Source organism: Siniperca chuatsi, linkage group LG19 (assembly GCF_020085105.1).
Source record: "Siniperca chuatsi isolate FFG_IHB_CAS linkage group LG19, ASM2008510v1, whole genome shotgun sequence".
NCBI classification, from domain to species: domain Eukaryota; kingdom Metazoa; phylum Chordata; class Actinopteri; order Centrarchiformes; family Sinipercidae; genus Siniperca; species Siniperca chuatsi.
The window spans coordinates 15,751,259-15,779,154 of NC_058060.1; the positions used below are offsets into that span (position 1 = coordinate 15,751,259).

General features: G+C 40.1%; 5 protein-coding genes across 11 annotated transcripts in view; 2 read left to right on the forward strand and 3 right to left on the reverse strand.

Moving 5' to 3' along the window:
- drd3 (dopamine receptor D3) lies at positions 1-24,589 on the reverse strand. Of its 4 annotated transcripts, none has more exons than XM_044175742.1 (8): positions 22,586-24,589; positions 20,496-20,822; positions 16,110-16,222; positions 10,675-10,811; positions 9,337-9,500; positions 5,512-5,577; positions 3,151-3,523; positions 1-1,153 (listed from the first exon to the last, which is right to left on the reverse strand). In XM_044175742.1, the coding sequence occupies exons 2-8, from the start codon at positions 20,778-20,780 to the stop codon at positions 957-959; spliced, it is 1,335 nt and encodes a 444-aa protein (XP_044031677.1). In that variant the 5' UTR covers positions 20,781-20,822; positions 22,586-24,589; the 3' UTR covers positions 1-956. The 4 variants fall into 4 exon arrangements, with proteins under 4 accessions (XP_044031677.1, XP_044031676.1, XP_044031675.1 ...); XM_044175741.1 differs by having other exon boundaries at positions 3,151-3,526; positions 22,586-24,588; XM_044175740.1 differs by having other exon boundaries at positions 9,307-9,500; positions 22,586-24,588.
- The window catches only part of qtrt2 (queuine tRNA-ribosyltransferase accessory subunit 2), a 66,203-nt gene that overhangs the window by 32,314 nt on the left and 5,993 nt on the right, over positions 1-27,896 (forward strand). Inside the window, exon 10 of one of the 2 annotated variants that reach the window (XM_044175750.1) lies at positions 3,272-3,396. The exons of the other annotated variant lie outside the window; for it this stretch is intronic. The gene's annotated coding sequence lies outside the window, so the exon portion shown is untranslated. Of the gene's footprint in view, positions 1-3,271; positions 3,397-27,896 lie in introns of those variants that run through there. 2 annotated transcript variants of the gene reach the window in all.
- LOC122866294 lies at positions 11,716-13,501 on the reverse strand. Its single transcript, XM_044175753.1, has 3 exons — positions 13,391-13,501; positions 12,805-13,188; positions 11,716-12,554 (listed from the first exon to the last, which is right to left on the reverse strand). The coding sequence occupies exons 1-3, from the start codon at positions 13,448-13,450 to the stop codon at positions 12,375-12,377; spliced, it is 624 nt and encodes a 207-aa protein (XP_044031688.1). The 5' UTR covers positions 13,451-13,501; the 3' UTR covers positions 11,716-12,374.
- Positions 13,618-27,896, forward strand: part of LOC122866297 (cystatin-A1-like) — a 25,995-nt gene continuing 11,716 nt past the window's right edge. The window contains exon 1 of one of the 3 annotated variants that reach the window (XM_044175755.1): positions 13,618-13,743. In XM_044175755.1, coding sequence (XP_044031690.1) covers positions 13,650-13,743 — 94 coding nt within the window. In that variant the 5' untranslated portion in view covers positions 13,618-13,649. Of the gene's footprint in view, positions 13,744-13,786; positions 13,921-19,339; positions 19,407-27,896 lie in introns of those variants that run through there. The other 2 variants (XM_044175759.1, XM_044175756.1) reach the window with 2 other exon arrangements.
- The window catches only part of si:ch211-161h7.8 (thiosulfate:glutathione sulfurtransferase), a 1,968-nt gene continuing 898 nt past the window's right edge, over positions 26,827-27,896 (reverse strand). The window contains exons 3-4 of the mRNA XM_044175754.1: positions 27,696-27,858; positions 26,827-27,267 (exon numbers count right to left, since the gene is read on the reverse strand). Of these exons, the coding sequence (XP_044031689.1) occupies positions 27,213-27,267; positions 27,696-27,858 (218 nt within the window). The 3' untranslated portion in view covers positions 26,827-27,212. The remainder of the gene's footprint in view (positions 27,268-27,695; positions 27,859-27,896) is intronic.

Genomic DNA, 27,896 nt, shown 5'->3' on the forward strand with positions numbered 1-27,896 from the left:
AAATGTTTCATCATTTGTTTTTATTTACAACACACTGCAGTAAATGCTCTGTCCATGACAGAGCTGCCTACCACACGGTTTACAATCCTGCTTGATTTGTTAAGATCACAAAACTCCTGCCTTCATCAGGCAGCTCTTAATCACAGGGAGGTTTGCCAACAAACAGACAGTCCCTTTAAAAAACACTGAAAATGTTTCCACTGTGCATTACATCAAAATCTCACTTTTGTTTTTAATTCTAATGAATCCACATTGAGCACAATGCCTCCACATCAATATATATGACAATCTTCAAAATTATGTGAGTCTTGGCAGGGACCAATATGATCCCTCCAGCGCAATTGAAGTTTAACGCCGTGAAATTTGATTTGTGCATGCACTGGTGAGTAACTGATGGTGATGATGATGAAGGAGGGGGTGAGTAACATCAGTTAATCCACACAGTGAGGTGGCAGCGGGCCTCAGGACGAAGTGGCCCGCAGCTCTACGATCAATTTACCAGCCTTAAACCTCCATTGTGGCTCCAAAGTGCTTCCAAACATACAGCGATTGGAAAGTCCAGCACTGAGGAACTGTGCCAATGAGCACTACACATACTGTACAAGACATATCCACAAGAAAGTCCAACACCTTGTGCTATCAATAAGACTGTATGCATGTTAAAATGTAAGTCTTATTTGAAGAGTAATACTGTTCAAATGGAGTTCCAGCACTGTTGAGAAAAAGCGTCTATTTTGAATTACAAATCCTCTATGTTTGCATTCATTGCATACCACAGCATCTGTTCTTTTTCATGCTTCATCTTGCTGCTACTGTATAACTCATGTATGACACAAAGCAGATTTACTTCCCTTGCCCATGACCAGTGTACATCTGTGGTCACTTTTTACCAAATGCACCCCGAGTTGTAGCACAAGTCTCATTTCCATTTCAATTTCCTGGAGCAGTTGTCTCCTTCAGCAGCTGAGGATCTTGATAAAGGCCCGTCTGAACTCGATGTTGAAGGTGGTGTAGATAATAGGGTTGAGGGCACTGTTGACATAACCCAGCCAGGTGAACGCACTGTAAAGCTCAGGAGGCACGTAGCATGTCCTGCAGTGGGTGTTCAGAATGTGAGTCACAAAGAAAGGCAGCCAGCAGATGAGAAACACCCCTGGAGCAGCCAGAGAGCAGAGAGGTATGGAGAAAGGATGAAACCAAAAACACAAGAGCAAAATTGTAAAGAACAGATTAAACAGTGTGTTTGTCTGCTGTAACATAAGCTGCAAACGTTAGCATGCACGGATAACTAGCTTACTACCAACAGTAATAACCAAGTGTTACATGAGCTGATAATGTATAATAATTAATGCAGTCATTAGCTAACTACATTAATTATCATGTGGGGTTACAGGTGATCAGAGTCAAAGTTAAGAGTAACAACTGAGCGATACTCTGTATATTAAGAGTTTGAAGGGTGGTCTTTTTTTAAGCCTTTCCAAAACCAAAAACACAAAAGCAAAATTGTGCAAGAAATGGATTAAACATGTTTGTCTGCTCTAACGTAAGCTGCAAATGTTAGCATGCCCAGCTAACTAGCTTACTATAGTAGCCAAGGGTTACTTCCAAAGCCAACAGTTAGCTAATAATGTGTGTTATTATAATGTATCATAATCTACATTAATTTCAATGTGGGGTTACAGGTTATGTTTTAAAAAATCCCAGTACAAGACTTGAGACATCCACTGCACCAAGTTGCTACTGGCTCATTCCTGCTCTTTAACTTATCAAACTTCTTATCGGAGACATCCTAAAATCCTAAAAAAGTGAAACATACTATTTTTAATATATGAAAAATAAAGCGTAGTCCAAGTGTGTTTTTTCTAGTAAGCATTCAGAGAGGTTATGTTAGAGCAAATAACTCTTTAAACCATTTTTCTTATTAATAATACTGTACTAATACCAAGGCTAACTAGCTCTACCCTGTAATACAAGAACAAAGCTACTTCTTTATTTAATCTACTAATGCTATCATTAACTGGTGCTGATGCTGACTTTTTACCTAGCTTTAGCTAGCTTTAGCTTAGGTTTTTAGCATTTCATTTGTAGCTATCATGTTCATGTTCATTTTAAGACTCTTACATGATTGTCGTTTTAAAACAAATCTGATGGAAACATTCAAAAGTCAGCTTTTTCAACCAACTCATCGAGTTAGTGTTAGCCAATTAGGTAACACTAGCTAACTACAGCTAACAAAATATTGTAGTGAAAGTTATTTCAGTTGGCCTGCTTTTGTTTACTTTTGTGTGAAATCAAAGACTCATTGCTTCAAAAATGTGTAAGAATTTCGAGTGGTAAATCTGCTGTTATCATGTGTCGTGCTAGAAAGAAAAGCTTAGCAATAGGCATAGCAACAGGGTTAGCGAAGGGTGAATTAAAACACTTTTGGTTCCCAATTAACCTGTACTTTGTGTGGTATTCATATGCAAGTATTGAAGTCACTTAAAATACCCAGTAGCAGCCCACAGGACATAATTTGCTATGTGTAAACAACTATAAATGCTGCAGAATAGTTGAAACACTTATTAAATTCGAGCACTATAATTGGGGTCACAACATCACAGCAAATAAAGCAGTGGTCAGTTGGCTGAAAAGCAGGTGGTAAGTGGACCGGACTGAGATCATTTTCTATGTGTGCGCCACAGTTTTCACTGACACCAGTGTAATGTAATCAGACACCTCTGATTACATTTTTGTCAGCAAGATCTATGCTGTGCCAGAGCTAACTTGACCAGGCTCATAGCAACCTGGCTGATAATTGGAGCGTGTGGAAGCTGTGTCAGGAGCTATAGCGTGTGTCTGGACACACACTGTGAACCTGAAGCCAGCCAGACCTTTTTTTTTGACATTTCAACTTGATTTATTGTGGCTCTGCAAAATATGCAGCAAATGCACACGGAGTGAGCAAATGTACTGGTGCCATCACGAGAGCAGTACAGGTGACCAGGTACATATGGCAGAAAAGTCCATCAGAAAAATATTAAAGGAGTTGAAGCAGAAAAACTAACTCAGTCATATATTGCATCTACAAAATTGCCTGTATTAAGTGTTATCATGACATTTACATTTTCATTTCCTCAGCTTATCCCACTTAAGACAGTCTCCACTCACCAAGCACAATAGCCAACATCTGAGTGGCCTTTTTCTCCCGTGCGTGCATGCTCCTGAATCGATTGTTGATGTGAGAATGAGGTACCGGCCGCAATGACGTGTGTGTTCGTCCATTGGACAGATCTTTCACCTCGCAGCTCATCCTGACAGGAGGATGTTCGTTCTGGTTGTTCTCCTCCGCCTCCCCCTCCTCCCCTCGCTCCTGCTCCAGATCCAGCTCAGTGCGGCCGCAGGATGCATGGCTGATGCTGCAGCAGTTCTGCGTGTCCACCGGGGGCAGCTCAGAGTTCTCTACACGTCCCGTCTTTGGGCGTTTGCGCCACAGGCATCCTGACAGCAGGTTGGGCTTGGAGGGACCTGAAGGCTCTACACTCTGCTGTCGGGACAAATGATACATGATCAGCACACATATTTCATATTAGTTTTATTGTAATAAAAATGTTATGTCATTAAAGCTGGACTAATGAATATTTTTACATAAATGGTAAATATATTGTATATAGCGCCATTCTAGTCTTCCGACCACACAGAGTGCTTCACACTACTCACATTCACCCCATTCACACACATTCAGGTGCCAACAGCTCATCAGTCCAAAGAAACTAACTCATTCACACACACTTATACACCTAAGCCACAACCCCCATTATATATCAAGTACATTTCACAAGTACCCGCTCTACCTCTAAGCCACAGCTCTCCCTAAATACTGGATATAATCAATGGATCAAATGACTATGTAATGTGAAAGGTATCGGTTGTAGGGACGGACCAGCTTCATAAATATCAGCCTACTCTGCAGTTCCCCTCAGCTCTACGGAGTGTTTTAGCATCTTTCAGCTCATTGTTTTGGTTTTCTGGCCTGTAGCTTTAATGTTTTGGTTCCCACTCACCAACCGCAACATGCAGCACTTCAGTGAAAAAAGCTTGGATAAACCTACAGTACTGTACGCTTCCTGCCAAGCCACCAAATGGTAGACAAAGTGAAGTACAGAGCAGGATATTTTCAGCAGGAGTTTATGAAGACCAAAGCAGAGCTAAAGAAGTGAATATTGGACTTACATTAGAGTCTAAATGTTCTCCATGTCGGTTCAATATGTAAATAGCTAATTGCAGGGGTGGAATGTAACTAAGTACATTTACTCAAGTATTGTACAAGTACAAATTCAAGGTACTTTACTTGAGTATGTCCATTTTACTTTCCATTTAACTTTATACTTCTACTCTACTACAATAAAATATTTAAACCACCATTGGATTAGCTGGAAAATGCATCGTCACAAAGCTGGTTTATCTGAGCTCATGAAAAGTGTACTTTTTAGAGATTCAGTTCAATTCAATTAAAGGGGGGATGGAGGAGAGGGAAACACAATGCAAATTCTACCTAGAATTAAAATAATAATAATGTAATGGTAGTGGTAATACATGGTTCTCACAGGACAGCAACACTACAAACATATGATGATCTTATAGAATATGATGCATTGCTGTAGATTAAACTAAAGTAGTTAAAATTAGCACAACCTTAAACATATTCAGCAGTAAAATGCAACATACACATTAATGCAGCAGTAATATAAAAACATCATATATAATAGTAAAACTGACAGAGACCATATTTCTGCAGAATGAGTACTTTTGCTTTAGATACTGTTTTGCTTTTGAATGCAGTATTTTCACAGTGTGGTATTAGTACTTTAACTAATAAAGGATATGATTACTCCTTCCATAATGGCTAATTGTATGCTAACTTGTTAGCCACAACTTTATAAGGTGATAATGTGTCAATGTCTGCTTGTTCTGCTGCCCTCAATTGTTTTAGCTTCAGTGTTTGAATTTAAAGTATCACAGTTAATTGCTCCTGCTTTAACTTCAGGTGGAAAATATTAGAAGCTGAGTGCTACTCCAGTATCAGAAAGTTGAAGGTTATGGCCAGTACATCTCAGAAGTGCTGTTCAGACAGACTGAAAGCATTGGAAAAGCTCGTCCTGCACGTCCACTCCAAGTTTTTAAATCACAGATGCAGTTAGTATTCAGCACACATTGATGCAACACTATCTGTGTCTAATCTGTAAATGCAATATTTAAATTTTTTATAGCCTGTTCATTGACCTCTTCTACCAGCAAATACTTCCACTTTCTAAAACATCAACAAATTCAACAAATACAGCTCCAATCAGCCTTTTCCCTTTGGAGCAATAAGAAGCAGAAGAGTAATTTATAGTCTCTTTCTCACACACTCATCACACAGTTTCCTCAGGCATTAGGCTGCGCTGCATTCAGCAAAACTAGAGCACTGAAAAAAACCAATTCAAGAATCTTACAGTTGTGTTAGATCTCTAGTTCTCTAAAATAACATACCACTTTAATCCTTATAGGTGACAGGTCTTGCTTCGCCTTGGGAGTCTCCTCTTGTAGACAGGTCTCCTAAGGGAGCAGAGGGAAGTAGAAGATAGAAAATATTTTCCAGAGAAATGCTCAATCCCCCTTATCACACCAACAACACCCCCACCCCATCAATCTACAGGTACAGAACGTTTTTTCCATTCACTTGGAAAACTCATTGATACATTTCTATTAATCTCAGAGCATGTTTTTATTAAACTTCAAACAAATCTTGTTGAATGTCACAGACAAAACAAATCAAGGGAATTAGGATTCAAGTCTGTTATTCTTTTCATTCACTTTCACTCCGTAGCCAAACGCTGTGCGACTCAATTAAAGCTTAGAAATATAGTGACTGAAAGCCTCCTTCTTCATATCAAGTGTTCCTTCAGCTGAGTCCTATTATCTTATTTCAAAACACTTTTCCATTATAACTCTCAGCCTGAACTCCTCCAAAGCTGGGATCTTACAACGGGTGTCTCCACTCATGGATGAGATCCCAAACAGGGGCTCAACCACAGCCAATTATCTGTAACCTGCTGTTAAAATACAGGACTTGACTGTGGATTTGTGTGCAATGAAGGGAAAAAAATGGAGTGGAATGAATCCAACCACATTACACCTGGATATGCCAAAGCTGGTCAAGTTACTGGATTGAACTGTAGTTTCTTTTTATACACCATATTTTAAAAATAGGGTAGATACAGATGCATAGAACATGACCTGATGTCTCCTTGCCCGTGGTTAAAAGATTTGTATGATAGACGTAACTGGGTCAAATATTAGAGTGATGGATGTGATCAAAGAACTGACAGCTGGTTGAAAACTAAATTCATATTTGCACTATAATGTACGGAACCCCCTAAAGGTCATGGCGAGAATTTTTTTGAGGACTACTTTTGCAATCCCTCGCAATATGTTTTGTGTTCTCTCGCAATACTTCTTCTGTTCCTTCTGAGCCATGTCTATCTGGATGGGAAGGTACTGTGGAGATTCGTTAATGCATTTAGCAATGTTTATGGACACCTCATCTTATATGATTGCAAGGAAGTTATCAGACAGAACATTATCAAACTTCTGGGTAGTAGCTGTGTATATAAGGAACATCAATTATTGCTCCACACTTATAGTAACAGGCCTTCTACCAAAACCTGTTTCAGCATTAAAGGTTACTGTGATATTTTATTTCTCTTGTTGTGAAGCACTTTGTACTTTGTTTTGCTAAGTACTCTATAAATTTTTAAAGTTTTATCATTGTTTTGTGCAAAGAACAGAGGACACTGCAAAAACGCAAAAAGCTTTCCAACTTGTGTTGGTCTGCATTCCTGATGCATCTCTGCAGGTTTTTCAATGTTGTGACAGAACCACAGACTCTGTTTGCAGCGTTTCAGTCACCTTCTGGTTTGTTGCTTTTTTTTGACTGATACAAATACAGCACATTAGCTTTATGATGTAGATTCAACTGCACATCTGTAATTCCACCTCAGGAGATGCCTCCTTTTCCTCAGTGAAACCCCTCTGGGGTAAAGTACAGTACAGAGTACAGTAACTATCCTGCAGATTACTGTACTGCTTTCGTCTGGAGAGACATCTTGATCTAAGAATTCGTTGAAGTTTACTTTCACTAATTACATAACCAAGCATCTCTATTGAGCAGTGATATTGTCCATATCAGCATACTTGATACCCAGTCTAAAGTAAAATTCATTAAGCTGATGATGATGTTGCTTTGTGCTTGCAGATGAACAGAATATGGCTCTGAAGAAATGGAAGAAGAAAAGTATTGCGAGAGAACATAAAATTTATTGCGAGGGAAAGCAAAAGTAGTCCTCAAAAAAAATTCTCGCCGTGACCTTTAGGGCGATCCATAGTAATGAGATATCAACCATTTAAAGAACAGTGTCACCCTTGTAACAAAATTGCTAACTGAAGCGCCTAGTTCTCAAAATAAACATAAAACACAGTTAAATACAGTCTATCTAAAAAGCGTCTTGAAAACAATTTATTTTCTTTGGTTAATTTGATACCATTCATTTTGTGGGTTATACACTTTAAAACTTGTTTTTAGTCATGCTAATGACATTCTCATTAGCCTTAGCTGTGAGCTACAATTGTGTTTAGAGCTAATTAGCAAATGTTAGCATGTTAACATGCTAAACTAGGATGGTGAACATGGTAAACATAATCCATGCTAAACATCAGCTTGTTAGCATTGTCACTGTGAGCATGCTGATGTTAGCATTTAGCTTATAGCACAGAGGTAGATCTATCTATCTATCTATCTATCTATCTATCTATCTATCTATCTATCTATCTATCTATCTATCTATCTATCTATCTATCTATCTTTCTTATCACATATTTACGTATTTAGTGTTTGTGTTTCTTTCGGTCTTCATTCTTTTTTTCCCTCACAAATGGATATAGTGTTGTGTAAATGAGCTCAAAGCTCCTCCTGATTAAATTGACTATTTTTAAGTTTTTTTAAACTATTTTTAAGCCATTTTAATTAAGAACAGCTTTAGTTTTACAGTGACAGCCCTGTCAGCTGCTTATTAACCAAACTACACATTTACATTCCATTTTTGACCTGTGATCATCTGAAACGCCTGTTGCACTCATTTGCAGACATTTACATTTACAGAGCTGCCCCACACGATTTTTCTCTCCTATTAGGGCAAAATAACATTCCTGAGATTCTTCTGACATCTCCTCTAAACCCTTTTACCTGTGAGTTACAGAGATTCATGCCTATGAGAGAAACAGCTTTCACTTGGGCTATTTTACCCTGTGTTTCTGACAGCAGCAGTGTATTTATATACTGTAATGGAACCAGTTACGAGGCTTTGGAGGAGGTTTTGCTAGTGAGATATTTGCACATAACAGGAAAAGGAAAGGTGAGTGCGTCCAACAGAAAAGGTGCAATATAAAGGTGAAATGTAATTTGCAAGTCATTATGAGTATGCATAGTGTGGGTGAATGTGAATGAGAGAGAGAGACGGTATCTACATAAGAAACAAAGTTTCTGTTAGGAGAAAACCTTGCGTCTACAAAGAATCAGCTTATAAGGAGCTAAAAAATAGCAGCATTATTCTGTGTTTGACCACCATGAATGTGACTTTACACTATCAGATATAAAGGGTTTATAATGGTGGATAATGATATTTTTCTCAGTCAGTAGACGACTGTATAATAATTCAGGCACCACTATCTACAGTAATAAGACACCCTTTATAAAGAGTTTATAAGGTGTACCTGATGGCTATTTTAATGGTTAATAAATTCTTTACTAATGCGTTACAGATCAGTTACAAGCTGTTAATAAGACAACTTTTTGGTTGCCAGGATGTAAAAATCTCTCTGGTTGTCGAGTCCTCAAAGAATAGTCAAGTCATTAATAAGCCAACAAGTCTGCAGTTAGTAAGTCATTAATAAACAGTTATAAAACATCAGGCCAGCAGTTGTAAATGTTGATAAGTCATTAATAGAGGGTTATTTACAAATTACCTTTGGTTCAGATGGCCTGCAGCTCTATTCCAGAATCGAAAAAGACAAAGCAAATGTCATGCTGGAGGGGGATAAACCCCAGCCACAACCTGGCAAACCAAAAGTTGTTCATGTTAACTGCTTACATCTGATTTATAAAGCATTTGTAAATTATTAACCATCAATAAAGGCATTAATTGAAATCCTTTATGAAGGGTGCCTTATTAGAAAGTGGTACCATAATTCAGTGAAAGGGAAAACACAGAAATAAGATAATGGTCTCACCACAAACGGTGGCGTTGAATCTGGCTGTACCTTTCCTCTGGCCTGGCCGAAGGTGATCCTCTTCCGCCTCATTCTGAGGAAGATGTAGATGCGGATGTAGACTAGCAGAGTGACAATGAATGGCAGGTAGAAGGACACCACAGAGGAGTAGATCACAAAGTCGGGGTTGGAGATGGAGCACACCAAGGGGTCATCTGCGTCAAAAAGGAAATATAATTATGCAAAACAGCTTCAAAATCACAGGGTAATAAATGAGACCGTAGGCGTAATTTACAGCCGACCTCTGACCGTGGTGCATGCTCTCCATCTTAAAAATTACCTCAATGGCTTGTCCTCTTTCATATTCTGCATATATACTGAATTGTACAGCGCTGCACACATACACTCACAGCGATGACTCTGAGATGGAGGTTTGATTGATTTGACAATAACTGCGCCATAAATTCAGGATAAGAGACCATTTGACATAATAATAGTAGTGAATAGAGGTGAGCTAATAGTGAATTGAAGTTAAAAAAAAAAAAAGACATGCTCTGACCACAGCTGTGAAATGCACATTGCATGTCAGTGGCATGAACAAACTTAAGTGATTTGCCTCTTCCTGGATGTTCAGTACCACATGCCTCAATACAAAGAGATGGAAACAAGAACAGACAGATACGATCTATTTCTAGCCACAATCCAAACCACCTTCAGTTTCTAGATTCCTATTATTTAGCCATTTTGTTAGTCACTTATACAGCATTTGTCTTGTCAAGCTGTTCTTTTTCAAACCATTTCTTATGCGGGATGAGGATGTGAACCCACTGGTCCCTCCTTCCAATGCCGATGCGTAGTTGCGTACTGACAAAACAGCGGGATTCCTGCAATCACCAGCCATTGTTATGCATCGATTGTAAGTGGAGTCAACCAAATGCCTGTATCTCTGTGAGTAGCTTTATATTGTGTCTGACTAATGCTCTTCATTGTGTGCGTGCTGGCTATTGAAATTAAAATAGCCACTGGTGATTTCTCTGGCATTTCTCTGTCTGTTTTATTGTTTATTGTCTTTCAAAATCATCATGCTCCAGTTTGTAACACAGGCTCTCTGTTACAAATGTGAAACATTTTCACAGGCTGAGCAGTACATAACTAGCAAATTGACTCTGACATGCTAAATTGGTGGAGTGCACCTTTAAATCCCACTTCTGATTGCATTTCATGTCCCACCGTTGACCCTAAACAGCAAGTAGACTGAATTTTGACCCTGACTTTCATAATATCACGGTGCCTTCGTGCCTCGCATTCTATTCTGCATCCTGCATAACTTCACTCTTCGCGACGATGCATCTAGACAGGAAGATGAAGTCTATATGTTGATGACCTGACCTGTGGTGTTGAAACCAAACAGCAGAGGACAGGAGACAGCGAAGGCCAGGACCCACACGGTGGCAATCATCATAAAAACTCTCTTCCTGGAGCGATGGGTAGTGTTGTACAACACAGGCATCACCACTGCTGTGTACCTGCAGACACACACAGATTAGAGTCTGTCCAGCTTTGAAAATGTGTGTGTGTACAGGGGATAGGTGGTGACATTTGAATGAAGAGAAAATTGCTGATATAGTACAGAAAAAGAGAATAATTAGAGGAAGAAAAATAGCCTCCCTGAAAAGAATTGGGCTTTGGGGATGCCAAGAAATGCACTGCTGAGAGAAAGCGGATAATATAAAGACCAACAATGGAGCAGCAAACCAGGCATTTCTATTTAGAAACAATTTGGGCATTCAGCAATAACCCTAGTGGAGCTTTGATTTAAGAGTTAATCAGCACACTATACTCCAAGAGTGTATAATGAGCCCGAGAAAACTAGGTTCAGCAATGGCTCAGAAGAAGCAGCAATTATGCTGGACCCCGACCCAAAATGGATGTGATGTTATGTTGTTTACAGCCAGATAACTGCCACGATTGTTTATCCTCATCAGACTAATTACACTGGTTCCTCTCTGGACAAAATACAGGGCGACACTCGGAGCACAGGCATTCACTAAAAATATTCTTCCCTCCCTGCTTAACTCTGCCTTTACCCTCCTGCTATGCTGCTGTCTGGTTAAATAAAAGAAGAGATGAAAAATTGTTGTGGTAAAAAATAATATGCATGATTTATTGATCAAGTGCTGCTTTAAGTTACACTTTTAGTTGAGGATGAAAACGTGGCTCCACAAAATATGACCTACGCTGTAAATACTTTCACAAAGACTTTACCTTGAAGTTTGATGCAAAAACTTCCTTTCTTGTGTATTTATGCTGCCCCCTCTGAATAGCCTGGTTTGACTCTTCCTTTTAATAGGCGACAAATATTCCCTGCTATCAAAGCAACGATTACTATAAATTTATAAATAAACAATACTGTCACAAATAGGGGTGGGACGATACAGGTACCTCACGATTCAATTCTGTGGCAATATGTGGTCCACGATATGATAATATCACGATTCGCGATATCTACGATATTGAATATATTGGAAAAAATTTCATCAACGATATATCACGATATATGTGACTGAAAAGAAAAAGAAGGAATAAGGAAATAAGGAAATTTTATGCATTTATTAATGCCAACATTTCCAACATTGTGCAAAGAAATATGCATTTGCATAACTCACTGCCTCCTGGTCTTAAATGTAAACACTGTACATCTAGACAGATAAAAGTGCATGAACATTACAAAACAACATGAACATTAACATGTGTAAACCATAATACTGAAACGTCAGTAGTAAGTTACTGTAAACGGTGGACACATCAAGGCATATTCTTCTTGAGGAAAACTAACTGATCAGCATGCTCAGATGTAAGAGCACACCTCTGAGCAGAGATTATGTCACCGGTGGTAGAAAAGATTCTCTCTGATGGCACGCTAGTCCCTGGCACACACAGGTACCTCTGGGCCAGCTTGGCAAGGTGTGGGTACTTGCATGCCTCAGATTTCCACCAACCCAACGGCTCATCTGACAGTGGTAGAGGTGAGGATTCTTGATATTGCTGAACCTCCTTTTTAGCCTTGGAGTTAGGTGATGATGATGGGGTCAGGTAAGATCTGGCATGCTGGAATGTTTGTCCAAGGAGGTTTGCAAGTGCGGATCTCCTTTTTTTGGTGTGTGTGGTGGTCGGTCCTCATCACTGGTGTCATCAGCAGGACCACTCTCTTCAGTGCTTCCTCCCTCCTCTACATTACCATCAGACTGCATTCCCACATCTGCATTCCCCTATAAGACAAAAAGCATTTGGCACATCTTCATTGTTATTTTTGTTATTAATGAAATAACATGTTCATCACAACAAGAAATCCTCAGCCCCTAATCATTTTAAAATTTAACACATCTTTGCACATGGTTAGATGTGTGGATGACATTTTTCTACCAGCAGTGCAAGAGTTGAAAGTTTAAAAGGTACAAATACAATGAGAATTTCAATGACCCAAGTAACTGCTGTTCAGTTTTTACAAGTTGTAATTACCATCAGGGCAGCAGCCTTGGACACAACCATGGCATCGTCTCCTGCACTTCTGAAGGCGACAAAGAAGAGCATCGACTTAAACCTGGGGTCTAAGGCGGAGGCAACGTAGAGGAAGTTTTTCTCCTCTGCAGACATGTAGCGCTTTGATAGGTCTCCATGGATGGCACACTTTATGTCCTTGACGAGAGGGGCATCCTCAATTGTGCTGAGTGTGTTGCTCAGAAGTTGGGCGTGAAGAGGAGCAATGATGGAAACAGTTGGACTTTTCTCCTCACACATGCTCTTTGTTGCTACCAGCATTGGATGGAGGGCTTTCACAACCTCTTCTGCATTCTTGATGTCTCCATCAGTCAGGGTAGAGATGTCAGTGGTATTCTTTCTGACCTTTAAAGAAGGAAGGAAAAGAACAGAATGAAGTCAAAAGTTTAAACTTTATAATGCACATATTCCTTATTAATCCAGACCAAGAAGTCAGGAAAAAGCACTTTACACTAAGGAACAAAATATATATCATGTTAACAATAATATTTTATAACACATTACAGTTATCATATGCAATTAAGTAACAAAACAATAAACGCCTTACCTCTGGAGATAAGAGGGCAGCAGTAACAGCTGGCTGTTGCTCAAGAAACCGGCTGATCATCTCATAGGCACTGTTCCAGCGGACAACAACATCAGTTATCAGCTTGTGGATGCGGAAGGCCTAACATCTTCTGGTTCCTCTTCAGTGCCTCAGCTGCTGAGGTGCTCCTGTGGAAGAATGTGCAAATTCTCCTAATTCTCCCGAGCAGTCGAGCGACATTTGGCAGTTTGAGGGCACGCTGCACCGCGAGATTCAAAACATGAGCGAAACAGCGAACGTGTGGATATCCAGCAATCTCAACAGCTACGGACATATTCGCTGCGTTGTCAGTCACCACTGCTGGCTCTTTCTCGGTGAGCTTCCACTCGTCTACAGCCGTCTTAAGCACCTCTGCCATGTGAGCGCCAGTATTACTGTCATTCATAGCCCGAGTCTGAAGGACGTAGCTTTGGGCATCCCAGTTGTCGTCTATGAAGTGGGCAGTAATAGTTACGAAGGACTCGGTGGCCCTTGACGTCCAACCATCACAGGTTAGTGCAACTCGTTTAGCAGACCGGAGCGCACCCTCCACTTTGGCTCTGGTATCTGCATACAATGCAGGGATGACTTTGTCTGTAAAGTGCCGACGACTCGGTATCTCGTATCTCGGTTCCAGTGTTGTCAACATTCTGCAAAATCCATCATTCTCGACCACGCTGTAAGGGCGAAGGTCCTTGCAAATAAATTCGGCGATGGACTTAGTGATACTCTGTGCCCTCGGCGACCCAAAAGGAGCTTTGCTTTGAACGCAGTAGTGATTGTCGGCTGACTTGGTTTACCCTCATTATCACCTGAGAGTAGTTCACCGTGATAGCGAACGAGGTGCATTTGCAGATTCGTAGTGTTGCAGTTATATTTTATCTTTGCAAAGCAGTTCTTGCAGATTGCATAGTTTTTATCCAGTGCCTTTCCGTCGACTGTCTCGTAAAACCCGAAGTGTCTCCACACTTTAGAGTGGAAACTAGCGGGTGGGTCTTTGATTAGTTTTTATTGTTTTCCGCCATTCTTCTCGCTTCTCTTTTTCTGCAATTCTCTGTTGTTTAGTTAACTTGTGTTCTTCACCGGCCGCTGTTTGTGCCACTTTACCCCTATTTACTCGAACAGCGCCCCCCGCAAACAGAATGGTAGATATTGGGTAGTGACAGTGACAATGACAACGGGTAAATTAATCATTTTGTGTTGTAATAAAATATCGATATTGGGCGTTAGTGTATCGATTATTTATTGCGACAGAGAGCACAACAATATATTGCAATATCGATTTTTTTTCCCACCCCTAGTCACAAAGGTAATGCAGGTGTGTTATGCACTGTCAATAACACTTAATGCCCCTGGTGCTTCGCTTTAATTTAGCACCTCACAAAGCGTGTGATACTGTAGCATTGTTGTTGACTTGTCTAATAATCAATTACAGAGAACCACGAGGCTCCAAAGAACTTCATCCCTCAGAAGAAAATTATGTATGCATATGTAAAAAACACTGCAGGACAAACATGTATGCCAGCACACATGTAACCATGTGCAATTGACTGGATACAAAATATAGTAAAAGTGTTCATGAAATAAAAAAGGGGTTTGGTATCTTTAACTGCACTTGACCATGGCCTGATTAACATGTTAGGGGGCCCTGGGGCAAGAATTTGCATTTGGGCCCCTGTTGGCCTCCCCCACTTTGACCACTTTCACATATTGTCACATTTCACATTGTTATTTGATACATTGTTATTAAAAAATATTTATTATATATGTGAGCACAATATAAACTGGAATATTTAGGTGTTAAAACTAGATTTTGAAACTCTACAAGACAGGGGCACATACAGTAATAATGCAGGACCACCTTAGTTGTATATTGTACTTAAGAGGTGCTAATTTTTTTTTCAGATTTACAATTAATCAAATTACCAAAAACCAAAAGACGCACAGTGAACCTGGGACTTTTGGGTCCCCCTAGGCAGCTGTTGCTTTGCTCTGTTGGTAATCCAGCTTTGTACATGACGACACTAGTATCTTACGAAAGAACCCATCAGAAAGTCTTACTAACTGCAAGGAAGACTAATACTCCCTCCTCAATACACACTGTACAAATATATCCCCATGACACCTGCAGTCCTTCTGTAGTAAATTATTTATTTAATGTAGTTGAACTCTTGATGTCTACGAGTTGTAAGTTCAAAGACTAGAGAGCTATTAAATATTTACTGTGACACAAAGAAAACTAAGCCAATAATTAATGTAAATAGCCTACTAAATGCACATCTACAGTAAAGATTCAAACTGATGCACGCACAGTTCTTCCTGCATTAATGCAAACAAAATGCACAGCAATTAGATGTACACATACCTGAGTCTGAGCCTAGATAACCAAATCAAAGCCCCGCAGTCTACAAAATCTCATTTCTGTCTCTCTCATTCTGTCACTCACTGATGCACACACATACACACACACACATCTATCAAGAGGATATGAACAAGATTGTCTTAAAATATTGTCTTTCTCCAGGAAGTTTTGAAATATGTATGAGGTGAGGTGAAGAAAAGAATAAGACCTGTAAATCTCACATGGATGATATTTATACTGGAGGTGTCATGGCAACATCTGTAGTCACACAATAACTGCAGCGAGAAGGCAAACACACACACACACACACACACACACACACACACACTGTACACTCACCTGTCAATGCTGATAGCGCACAGGTTGAGGATACTGGCGGTGCACATCATCACATCTAGCGTGACAAAGACGTTACAGTAGAGCCGGCTGAAAAGCCAGGCACCGCCGACCACCTGCACAGGACAGACAGGCATATTAACAACGCACACGTTTCTCTTCCCCTTCTTCACCATGAAGTGTGAAGCACCCATCGAGCGCACACATGAACGCACACACTCGTACACGTTACAGAAAGGCAAGGAAGAAGGAAAGGTGTGCAGATGGAGATAGTTTGGCCTACGTTACATGGAAGGATAAAGAAAAATAATCAAAATGAGCTGCCAAAAGTACTACATATTCACCATGATATATTGAACTTGAGCATTTATGCTAATAGGGATATTAATTAGGTAAATTTATGCATGAATTAGCAAATATGTTTATGTCAGCATACAGTGCTTGTCCTCAGATAACACAAGCTGCAAGGTGCTCTGAAATGGTCAAGTGTGAATGTTCTGTGATGATGGTGCGATGATGGACAGCAAACATATTGTTGTTAGCATGATAACAAGAAAGTAGAATTGAGGGAAAATGTCAAACACAAGATCTAGTAATCCTCAGGAGAGTTTCCAATTCTCAGAGAGGACATTAACCCCAAACTACCCCCTCCATCTCCACCCCCTCCAGCAGAGTCCTGCTCAGACCGACAGGCTCCATAATGCCTGGTAATAACTGCCTGACAAGGATAAATGGGATCCAAGCTCCATCGCCTGACTAGTCTGAGATGGGACTGTACGCCTACCTACACAGAGAGGCGACAGGCACACATGGGAATGCCAACAGGCACACGCACGTATACAAAGATAGTAAATAGAAAGCAATCTCTATCGCATAGACCAGAGTTGAAGGAGACAAGCAGATACACATTTGTTTTCTTATAGGCCTACTAATGTTCGTTTCCAATCTTAAACTTAACTCTCAACGCACAACATGCCTAACCGTAACACAAATCCCAATCTTAACCTAACCTTAGCCCATACCCATATATAGAACATCTCATTCCATTTTTTAAAGGAGCAGTCCACCAATTTTACACATAAAAATCAGTTTACTTGTGATGGTTAGTGACACACAGCTTGTGAAAAACAGTTGCTTAATGTCCTCTGTGGCTCTGGAGGGGCTTTGTCTACACATTTTTAACAGAAAGCCTGCCATGCCTGGCATTGAATTTGAAAGATGCAGATGTTTAGCAAACAGGGAGGGTGTAGTCAATTATACTATTCAATTGCTTTATGGGAGGTGTAGGAACCAGCATTTTCGGAGCTTTACCCATACTAGCACAGTGCCCCATATTCCAGACTATTTCTAAGCAGGTTTTTTAGTATATAGTGTGTTTTCATGGGAGAAATTACAAAATTAAGTATACTCAAAAACATCAATATGCATACTAACAAATGCTGGATTTATGATCCACAATGCATTGCACAAAGGAAATGGAGGAGCTGCTCACAGCTGCAAAAAATCTAATAAAATGCAGACGGTGGTGAGACAGAAAGATCTTAGAAAACAGAAAAACTAGAAAATGGTCAAGTATGTCGATTTTTTATATTTTAACTGCAAAAAAGGTATTCTGTGACCATTAGTATAGTATATACTGTATACAATAGTTTGTAGTATGGAACTGGGAAACAGCAAAAGGATAATCAGGATATCTTGGCTTCTGCTGCATCAATTCTGACCATTCTCTTTATAATCTCTCCAACTTTTTGGAAGCTCAATACTAAATTGCTGCAGTACCCCTTTAATCACCCTATCCCTTCAATCCTAAACCAATTTCCTAACCCTAAACTAGCTATTTAAAGAAGTGAGGGCAAGGCATTATCATCTTTTTTTTTTAAGTATAGAAATAACACCAGTACACACAATATATGCAAGCATACAGTACTAGTTTTTCACTCAGTCACCCCCACACACAAAGAGACTGAGGCACACATGTGGGTACATATTGAATATTGAATAACAATTCAATAATGCACAGTGTGAGAATATGATAGTGACTCAGTGGGGCTTTGCAGACACCTCACATTGACTTTGTTTGAACATGTGATCCATACTTTCATAGCGGTGAAGTGTGCTAAATCTCTCAGTAAAAAGCAGGACACAGCAGGAGCAGCAATTTTTTGGACACTGGGACAGGAGATAGAGTATCTGTTAAGAGGCAGGGAATTTGTGTTTCTACTGTTTTCCATAAAGTAAAAATAATAGGATCATCATATGATGAATATGAAATTATGGTGAAGCAGATGTAGATACGTTTTTAGATATTTTTTCTTGACAAAATTTGGAAGAACAAAATGTTGACCTGAGAATAAATCAGCAGTGTATGCAGGAGTGCATTTGTATAACTTAATCTTATGTTTTCTGTCAGATCTCACTGTATTCCATATAATACAAAACTACCTGAAAGAGGACTAACATCCGCCCCACCAATGGAGCTGTTTCCGTAGTCAGGTCATACATTTGCTGAGGCGGAGAAACATCATTTAGGATGAATTGTGGAAAGTGAGCACTCAGTCATTTCTGCCAATACAACCATTTCCTTCAAGTACAAGACATACATCAACTGTACCACCCAGGGATAAGGTGGCTTGCTCAAGGGCACATGATTAGTACCTGCTGAGGGTGGAAAGAGTGATAATAAGTCACTTTTCCTGCCAAGACACACCTGCAGAAGCAAACCAGCAACCCTCTGGTCACAACAAACTAATCCCCCGTCCTTAAGATTAGAGCTCGCAGGGTGCAGTGCCAGTCTTAGGAGTTGAAAGAAAGCCTTTGACTCTTAACTAATATATTTATTCCCAGCCGTATCCAAGAGATTACTGACCTTTACATTCCTGCTAAATTAATGAATATTGTATTTTTGAGTCATACTATCTTTTAATGACCCATTCCTTATGGGATTGTAAGTCTCCCCTTTGAATCTGAAATTAAAAATGTAGCACATGTTCTTACGGCATGACTGCTTGCATGGAAGTTAAACTCATGACTGAATGTCGTCGAGGTTCCTGGCTACCTTAATTTACCTTTCATAGGAAATAATCATCTTTAATTTGTCTGCCTCTGCTCACTGAGTGTGTTAATTTCTTTCTTTCTGGTTGACCTGCCGTTGAATCTTCTGCAAACTGAAAAAAGCGCTTTCTGCTGACAGTGGGCAAACTTTGGGCAGCAGGGTGGCTGCTTGTTAAACATAACTGGACTTCAACCAGATGATTTTTAGACCTCATGTGGGCAAACACCTGCCTTTATGCAACACACTCGGTAAGCTTCAAGGATGCTATTCCTTCCACACACACACACACACATACAAAGTGCATTTTCACTGTGCAGTGCATTACTTTGATGAAATGTGGATGCCTGAGGGTCATGTGTGGCAGCACAGTTAATGGAGCTACTGAACAGTGAGTGACACAAGGTTGGAGGCTGAGGAAATTAACGATTAGCAGACAAACTATATTACACTACTGAGTAATCTGTGAAGTGCAAATAAAAATTAACAGCAACCCTAAATAGCAATTTGCCTAAGAGGTTTGATCAAAATCAAAAGTTCGTAAGTTGAAGGTCAGCCAGTTACCCAAAGTCATTATTTGTTAATATACAATATGTCCTTCAGCAATTATGTATAATCTACATGAATAGTGAAACACTATCTAAATGACCTTTCATTATCATTACTGCCTCCCTATCACCCACACAGTTGTCACTACGTAATAAGCTCCAAATGACCCTAATCCTCTTTTCTCTCTGACTGTAGCTCCTTTTTTTGTTGCAAAAGTCCACATTGTTTCCCCAGCAACTTCCTGTCCTTTTTCCATCTCCTATCCAGTGTCAGCTCTTCACTCACTGCCAAGCATCTGTAATTCAATCTCTTCCACATCCTCTGCACTTCCTCTCCACTTTCTTACCATTCTTTCTTCTCTAGATCAGTGATTCCCAACCAGGGGTACTTATACCACAATGGGTACTTCTGCAGCTGCCAGGGGGTCGGTGGAAAGATTGTGGGGTAGCTCAACAAAAAAACACATCCAGTTAGAATTACATGTGTGTGATGCTGATCTTCAGTAAATGTATTGTCACAATAACCAGTAAGCTACCAGCTATAATAAGCTGACAGCACAGTACTCATCTCCCATAAACCTGAGACACTTGTAATACCTTAAGGCCATGTTTTGAGATTGAATGGAAACTAGTTAGCAAGCAAGTAGAGGAATCGAAAACATTTGCTAAAAGTAACTAATGTATAAACCTCTTTTGAAATAGTTAAATAGTTTATATTATGACCTCAAATGTTGTAGATCAATGCTCCTGGACTCTGACGCTTTGTAAATACAGACACCCAGACCTCCTCACCTCCAGGTACACAGCCCAGGGCATGACCAACGAGGCCACCAGCAGGTCGGCCACAGCCAGGCTGACCACCAGGTAGTTGGTGGTCGTCTGGAGAGAGCGCTCCCTCAGCACAGCCAGACACACCAGCACGTTTCCAAACACGATGGCCAGGATGAGCAGGGAGTACAGCATGGCATAGTAGTTACGCTCATCCTGCCCCGATGCCTCTGAGCTCTCATTCCTCTCGTCCCATCCGAGATGGTCTGATTTGTTCCAGAGCTGCTCTGCGCTGCTAAACACCGCCATGGAGGCGTCCCGGTGACATGGGAGGTGAGATGTTTGGCAGACCTACCAAAGGAAAAGAGCATAGTCACATATCAGATGATGGTGGCAGGTTCATTTCAGGTCAGAGGCCTACTGGGAAACTTGTCCTGGCAACAGTAGTCAGATGAACTGATAAATAAAACTGTTGAAATGCATCCCAGCAGTGATGTTTTTTGCTGTACACTGGCACAAGTGTTTTATTTTCCCTGCTGAATGCAAAATGGAAGCACATATCAATGCCTCCCCAAGATATGGCTCTCTGGCTCTTATATAGACAATCAGTCATCCATAAAGATTCAGCAGAAATTCATGCTCTTAATGGCAAACTTCATCGACATTGTGTAATGCATTTAGAATTTTTCCAGTCAGCAGTTCATATGGTACCCCTTCCTTCCTATAATTGGCTTTTAACACAACTAACAGAAACAGAAACTACAAAGGAGGGATGGTAACTTTAATGAGGGGGTGGCAGTGGCAGTGTGCCTTTGAGCAGTGTCAGTGAGGTCATCATGGAGGAGTAATAAGTCAGTGCTGCCATTCTGAGAGGTCCGGTTGGCTCTGCTCCTTGCACTCTATCCTTCCTCTCATTAATTCCCAAACCTCCCTATCTGGCCCGAGTCCAAATAACAGCACCGTGGTGATGCTCACACCTGTGCCTAGATGTTAAACAAACTAATCCATCATACACAGCTCCCCCGTTCTCTTTCTGTGACAGAAATAGGGAAAAAGACACAGAGCAACACTAGGATCATTTTTAGACCTGGCTTAAATTCAGGAGGCTTTTAAAGATTTCCTCAGTCTATAATTCCACTCAGCTCCTCAATAGCTCCAGTATCATATCATTGGCCACAAGAGAATCTGAAGAAGCAAAGAAAAACCATCTACCGATACCAATCACCTTGAAGTCTCCTAATGGGAGTGCAGCACTGAGTTTATCACAAAATTAGGTGTGATAGGTCAGGAGGAATGCAGATTATAAAGCCACATCTATGCGTGCGCGTGCACGCACACGCACGCTTGAATCTTTAAGATACAAGGTTGCATAATGCTCCAGTGAATGGTTTGCTTATACTTGTAGATCAAGTGATAATTGAAACTGATTTCTCTCTTCACTCTTTTGTTCATGGACCTCCCTCTCACATTAACCACCACCTGATCCTGCTCGCTCAATGTCAGTGTGCAGGACTCTGACCTCCTACAAGTTTGTGTGTGTGTGTGTGTGAAATGGGCATCTAGGGCCCTCAAATGTATGCTCACAGGCATATGCCTACATATAGATAGTGTTGTGCCTGTATGCTCTGAAGCATTAGGAAGGATGTAATGGGGATGGGGGTAGTGTATTTAACTGCATATACAGTGAAACCTAAAGACAACTTACATTATCACAAGATAATGATAAATGAATTAAGGATTAATCATCAGAAGACCTTACTGACAGCAACTGATTGTTTTTTTCTCTAAATGTATTATAGCTACCAGGGAATCTTAATTTGCGCGAGTCAAACCTTAATCGTAAAATTCAATTAATTCCGTGATAGCGCACCTTATCAGTCTTCACAATCCCGCTTCCAGAAAGACTGGGGTCAAATATAGTCCACTAACAGAAGAATATACTATTTTCCCATTTGACCACCTATCAGAGCACATGCTGAATGAAACAATTAGCAAAGCAGTAGATAAGAATTTTATTTCAGGCACAGGAGCAGAGACATTTCAAAAAAGGGGGTTTAATTATGATTTAGTGTGTTTCCCCCCTAATGCAGAATAAAGTAACGAGACTTACATACCTGTTACTGTTTCCCAGTGAAGAATTCATCAGATGCCATCGAGGAAAAGCATCATCCGTGCAGAGTTAAAAGTTATCCGGTCATCGCGTCCAGTACAGCGAGGCGAGCGGGGGAGCGCTCGGTGCCATCGCGCACAGGCGAATGTGAATGTGGGAAGCTCACACATGAACCGCCGCGCACTCACTCACTTCATTTCGCACCAAAGCTCTGCGGCTCTGTGACGGTCGGCAACACGCGTTGAGCTTTTTATTTTTTTATTTTTTTAACACTTTGATTTTTGCAGCCACACCGGAGGCACGCGCGCGTGCGCGCGTGGCGGAGACGTCAGGTGTCTCCCTTTGCGCGTTTAGCGATGCAGTTGCAAATGAAGGTGACCAATTATTACAACCAATAAATAATATTTAATTCCAGAATCCCCCCAATATGTAGTTTAAATAATAAAAATGAGTTGTGTTACAATCCTGTCCCATGGCTGTATTCCTCTGCATGACCCTGAACCAGTCTGGGTCGTGCTTCGCTGGAAGTGACATTCGCATAAAAATAGTCTAATGTTGGCCTCATAAAACCAGATGAGAGGACCAGTAAGACCTACAGAGCGTAAATCAGGTCAGTCTGGGTCTATGCATGAAAACAAAAATGTATAGACAGAGCCCCTATTGTGGCAAAAAAAAAAAAAAAAAACCTCAGTGCGGATAAAAAGTAGCTTGTGTAGAGCTTGTGTCTTATATCTCGCATGCCCAGCCAATGTGCTTTGTTTTGCTATCTTCAACATGGCATTTTAAGATAAGAGTAATAAACCCCGCAGGAGCAGCCGCACACCAAACAAACGAGATCTGGACCATTTAAATGTTTTTTTAATCACTACAGTAATCTGTCAGTTGGGAGGCAAATGAAGACCACATAGCTCACCTTTCCAGATATTTGTATACTTAAATGACAGCACAGTCTCACCGTAGATTTCATTACAAAGACTCGTATAAAGTGCTTTTTTTTTTTTTTTTAAAGAGCAGCAGGAGGTTGATGACCTGTTCGGTGTAACCGCAGCAGCTGACAAACTGATCATTTTACATCACCAGCCTGCAGTCAGTTTGTGTTTTAACTCATGTAAAAGTGTCCAAATGTCCTTGGTGCTCATTGGAAATTTGACCCATCCTTCTGCTCCACAGCAGCACGCTGGCAAATATCTCCTGGGCAGTGCAGCTGGAGAGAATCATAATACACACTGTAGCTGGCATGAATCCATACATTTGAAACTTCACAAAGCTGACGGTGTGTGACATCCATAACAAATGCTGAATATTGACTTTGGACGATATTACAGTGCACAGTGGTTTAGCCAATAATTCAAAACATGTCCAGAAAATCCAGATTTCCTTTCCAGTCCATTTATGTACATTATGTAACATTCAGGAACTTAATCTCAGTTTCTCCCACATGAATGGCAGCTACTGGAAGTGTGTAATTTTATATAAAAAGGTGTTTTTGATTAGAGGCACCTGAGAGGATCAATCCACAAACCCATAGTGGGACGTCCCCCCAGACCTTGTGCAGATCGGGCTCTTGACAGCTGCTCTCAGCTGTCAACTCACAGGATCTATACCTGTCGAGACCAATACCAGTGTGAAGGTCAGGCCTGAGAGGGAATTGCTACAATAACGATAAAGGAAGAGATGGTCGGAAAAAATGGAAATAAACATTTTCAGAGTCGGTTGAAATTTTGCTGCCATCTACTGGTCCAGAGATGGAACTGCTTTATCCCACACAAAAACACTGGCTGTGCTCCAAATTCAGACTACATACTAAGGAAAAGGGACACAAAGTATACTCAAAGAAGTCTGGATGAATATTTAAAAAAAAAGAAAAAGAATTTTGAGTGTGCAGTTAGTAATAGTTCATGGAAGCTAAACAGCCCCAGGAGCATCTCAGAAAACAACATCTTGTAAAAACACTTAATATACCGTGCCAATTTACAGTTGTATGCAAAAGTTTAGGACAATTTCCATGATTTTCATTTATAAATATTTGGGTGTTTGGATCAGCAATTTCATTTTGATCTATCAAATAACTGAAGGACACAGTAATATTTCAATAGTGAAATGAGATTTATTGGATTAACAGAAAATGTGCAATATGCATCAAAACGAAATTAGACAGGTGCATAAATTTGGGCACCCCAACAGAAAAATCACAATATTTAGTAGAGCCTCCTTTAGCAGAAATAACAGCTTCTAGACACTTCCTATAGCCTGTAATGAGTGTCTGGATTCTGGATGAATGTATTTTGGACCATTCCTCCTTACAAAACATCTCCAGTTCAGTTAGGTTTGATGGTTGCCGAGCATGGACAGCCCGCTTCAAATCACCCCACAGATGTTCAATGATATTCAGGTCTGGGGACTGGGATGGCCATTCCAGAACATTGTACTTGTTCCTCTGTATAAAAGGCCAGAGTAGATTTTGAGCAGTGTTTTGGGTCGTTGTCTTGTTGAAATATCCAGCCCCGGCGTAACTTCAACTTTGTGACTGATTCCTCAACATTATTCTCAAGAATCTGCTGATATTGAGTGGAATCCATGCGACCCTCAACTTTAACCAGATTCCCAGTACCGGCACTGGCCACACAACCCCACAGCATGATGGAACCTCCACCAAATTTTACTGTGGGTAGCAAGTGTTTTTCTTGGAACGTTGTGTTCTTTTGCCGCCATGCATAACGCCCCTTGTTATGACCAAATAACTCAATCTTTGTTTCATCAGTCCACAGCACCTTATTCCAAAATGAAGCTGGCTTGTCCAAATGTGTGTTTGCATACCTCAAGCGACTCCGTTTGTGGCGTGTGTGCAGAAAAGGCTTCTTTCGCATCACTCTCCCATACAGCTTCTCCTTGTGCAAAGTGCGCTGAATTGTTGAACGATGCACAGTGACACCATCTGCAGCAAGTTGATGTTGTAGGTCTTTGGAGGTGGTCTGTGGGCTGTTTTTGACCGTTCTCACCATCCTTCGCCTCTCCAATATTTTATGTGGCCTGCCACTTCTGGCCTTAACAAGAACTGTGCCTGTGGTCCTCCATTTCCTCACTATGTTCCTCACAGTGGACACTGACAGCTTATAGTTCTGCGATAACTTTTTGTAGCCTCCCCCTAAACCATAATGTAGAACAATCTTTTTTTTCAGGTCATTTGAGAGTTGTTTTGAGGCCCCCATGTTGCCACTCTTCAGAGGAGAGTCAAAGAGAACAACAACTTTCAATTGGCCACCTTAAATACCTTTTCTCATGATTGGATGCACCTGTCTATGAAGTTCAAGGCTTAATGAGCTCACCAAACCAATTGTGTGTTCCAATTAATCAGTGCTAAGTAGTTACAGGTATTCAAATCAACAAAATGACAAGGGTGCCCAAATTTATGCACCTGTCTAATTTCGTTTTGATGCATATTGCACATTTTCTGTTAATCCAATAAATCTCATTTCACTATTGAAATATTACTGTGTCCTTCAGTTATTTGATAGATCAAAATGAAATTGCTGATCCAAACACCCAAATATTTATAAATGAAAATCATGGAAATTGTCAGGGGTTCCTAAACTTTTGCATACAACTGTATAACAGCAGTTAGTATAAAATGGTTAGTTTTTCTTTTTATAAATAATGTTTTGGACATATTCTTGCAAATGAATCCGAAGGCTGCAGTATTGGCACTAATTCCTGAAGATTGTAGACATTCATACTTGCTAAATATTCATTTGGTTATGTATAACTGGACATTAGCTCAACATAGACGCATGTTAGAATGGACAAGCAGATTAAAGGAAGTGTATGAAATGGAAACAAATCACTTATAAACTCAAAAACTCATTAGACATAATGTCTTAGGCCCATGAAACAAAGTGAAACAGAAAAGTGATGTATTTTATGAATCTATTAACTTAGTCTTATTTACTCACCTTTTACTTGTCTTATATAACAAGTAACAAGTCTCTAGTTTTCTGGCTTTTTTTCTGCTTGCCTTGTAAGTTCACTTTTTCAAACTGCTATGAGAGTAATTCAAAATAAATAAATAATAAATTGAAAAAAAAGTATAAAATTAAGAATGAATGTTACACATGTTGATTTTATTAGATGTAACAGCAAAAAACAGTAAACTACAACAGTAACTATATAGCTGAAAAAAAAAAACCAACTAGCGTGTAGTGCAGAATGGGGACAAACTGCAGGTCTACAAAGATGCACAAAGACATGTTGAAATTTCTATATGATTTAATCAACATCAAGCACTTTCACATTAATCAGTTTCATGAATCACGTCTTCACACAGAATAAAAGCATATGCAAAACCTTAATTACAGTCTTGAATCAGTAGCTAAAAATTGCACCATGGCAAAGAAGTTCAATCTTTAAAGTGGTGTTTACCTATAAAATAACAGTTAATATGAATAAAATGAGTAACTTAGGAAGACACAGTCAACGTGAAGCTAAATTGTAACTTATTAACAGTCAATATTATATAAAATTGTAACCAAATGTTGCTCTAGACTTACTGGTATGTCATCTCTCATTTATATTCTGTAGTTTATTATTTTTAATAAAGATATGCAACTAAGGCGCAGAATTCAGCCCACATCTATTCATTTTCCTTCTTGCTCTGCCCACTCACTGTACCCTCCTTTATAATGTCTCGCCCTGAGAAAAAGAAGCATAAAGACAAGAGCTTAGTCTCTTATCACTGTTTGTTTTTCCACAAAAAGGTCATCCACTGTTCAACAAACCAAGGCAGCATGTGAGGACATTGTACTGTAGTTGCAGCACCAGGATTGATTAATATTTAAAAAACAACAAATAAAATGTGGCATTTGTAGTGCTGGATAGCTCCACTATAGCCCATTATGTGATTTAGCAGGATCCACATGACTTAACATGACCGACATTTAATTCACTTTCCCTGGAATTTCATTCACAGAGTTAAACAGAGGAGTCACTTTCATTTATTTGCTCTTTAGGTAATAACTTTCCTCTCACTTTGAAAGCTCACTGTGACCTTTAATGGGTCATGTAATAACTGAACACCTGGATGGATATGTTTCATGTGTGTATACAGGTGCCTCTTTTACCTGCTAAATCCCAGCTGACGGGCGATGTCCAGGGCTTTGGAGCTCCTGTTGCCACTTTTGCAGTGAAACACGATGTTGTTATCACCTTTCCCAGGAGCCTTCACTTCAAATGTCTGCTGAAAGAGCTCTGGGGAGAGCTTCAGAGACTCCTCCAGGTTGCCCACTGATATTCACACACACACACACACACATATGAAAGTA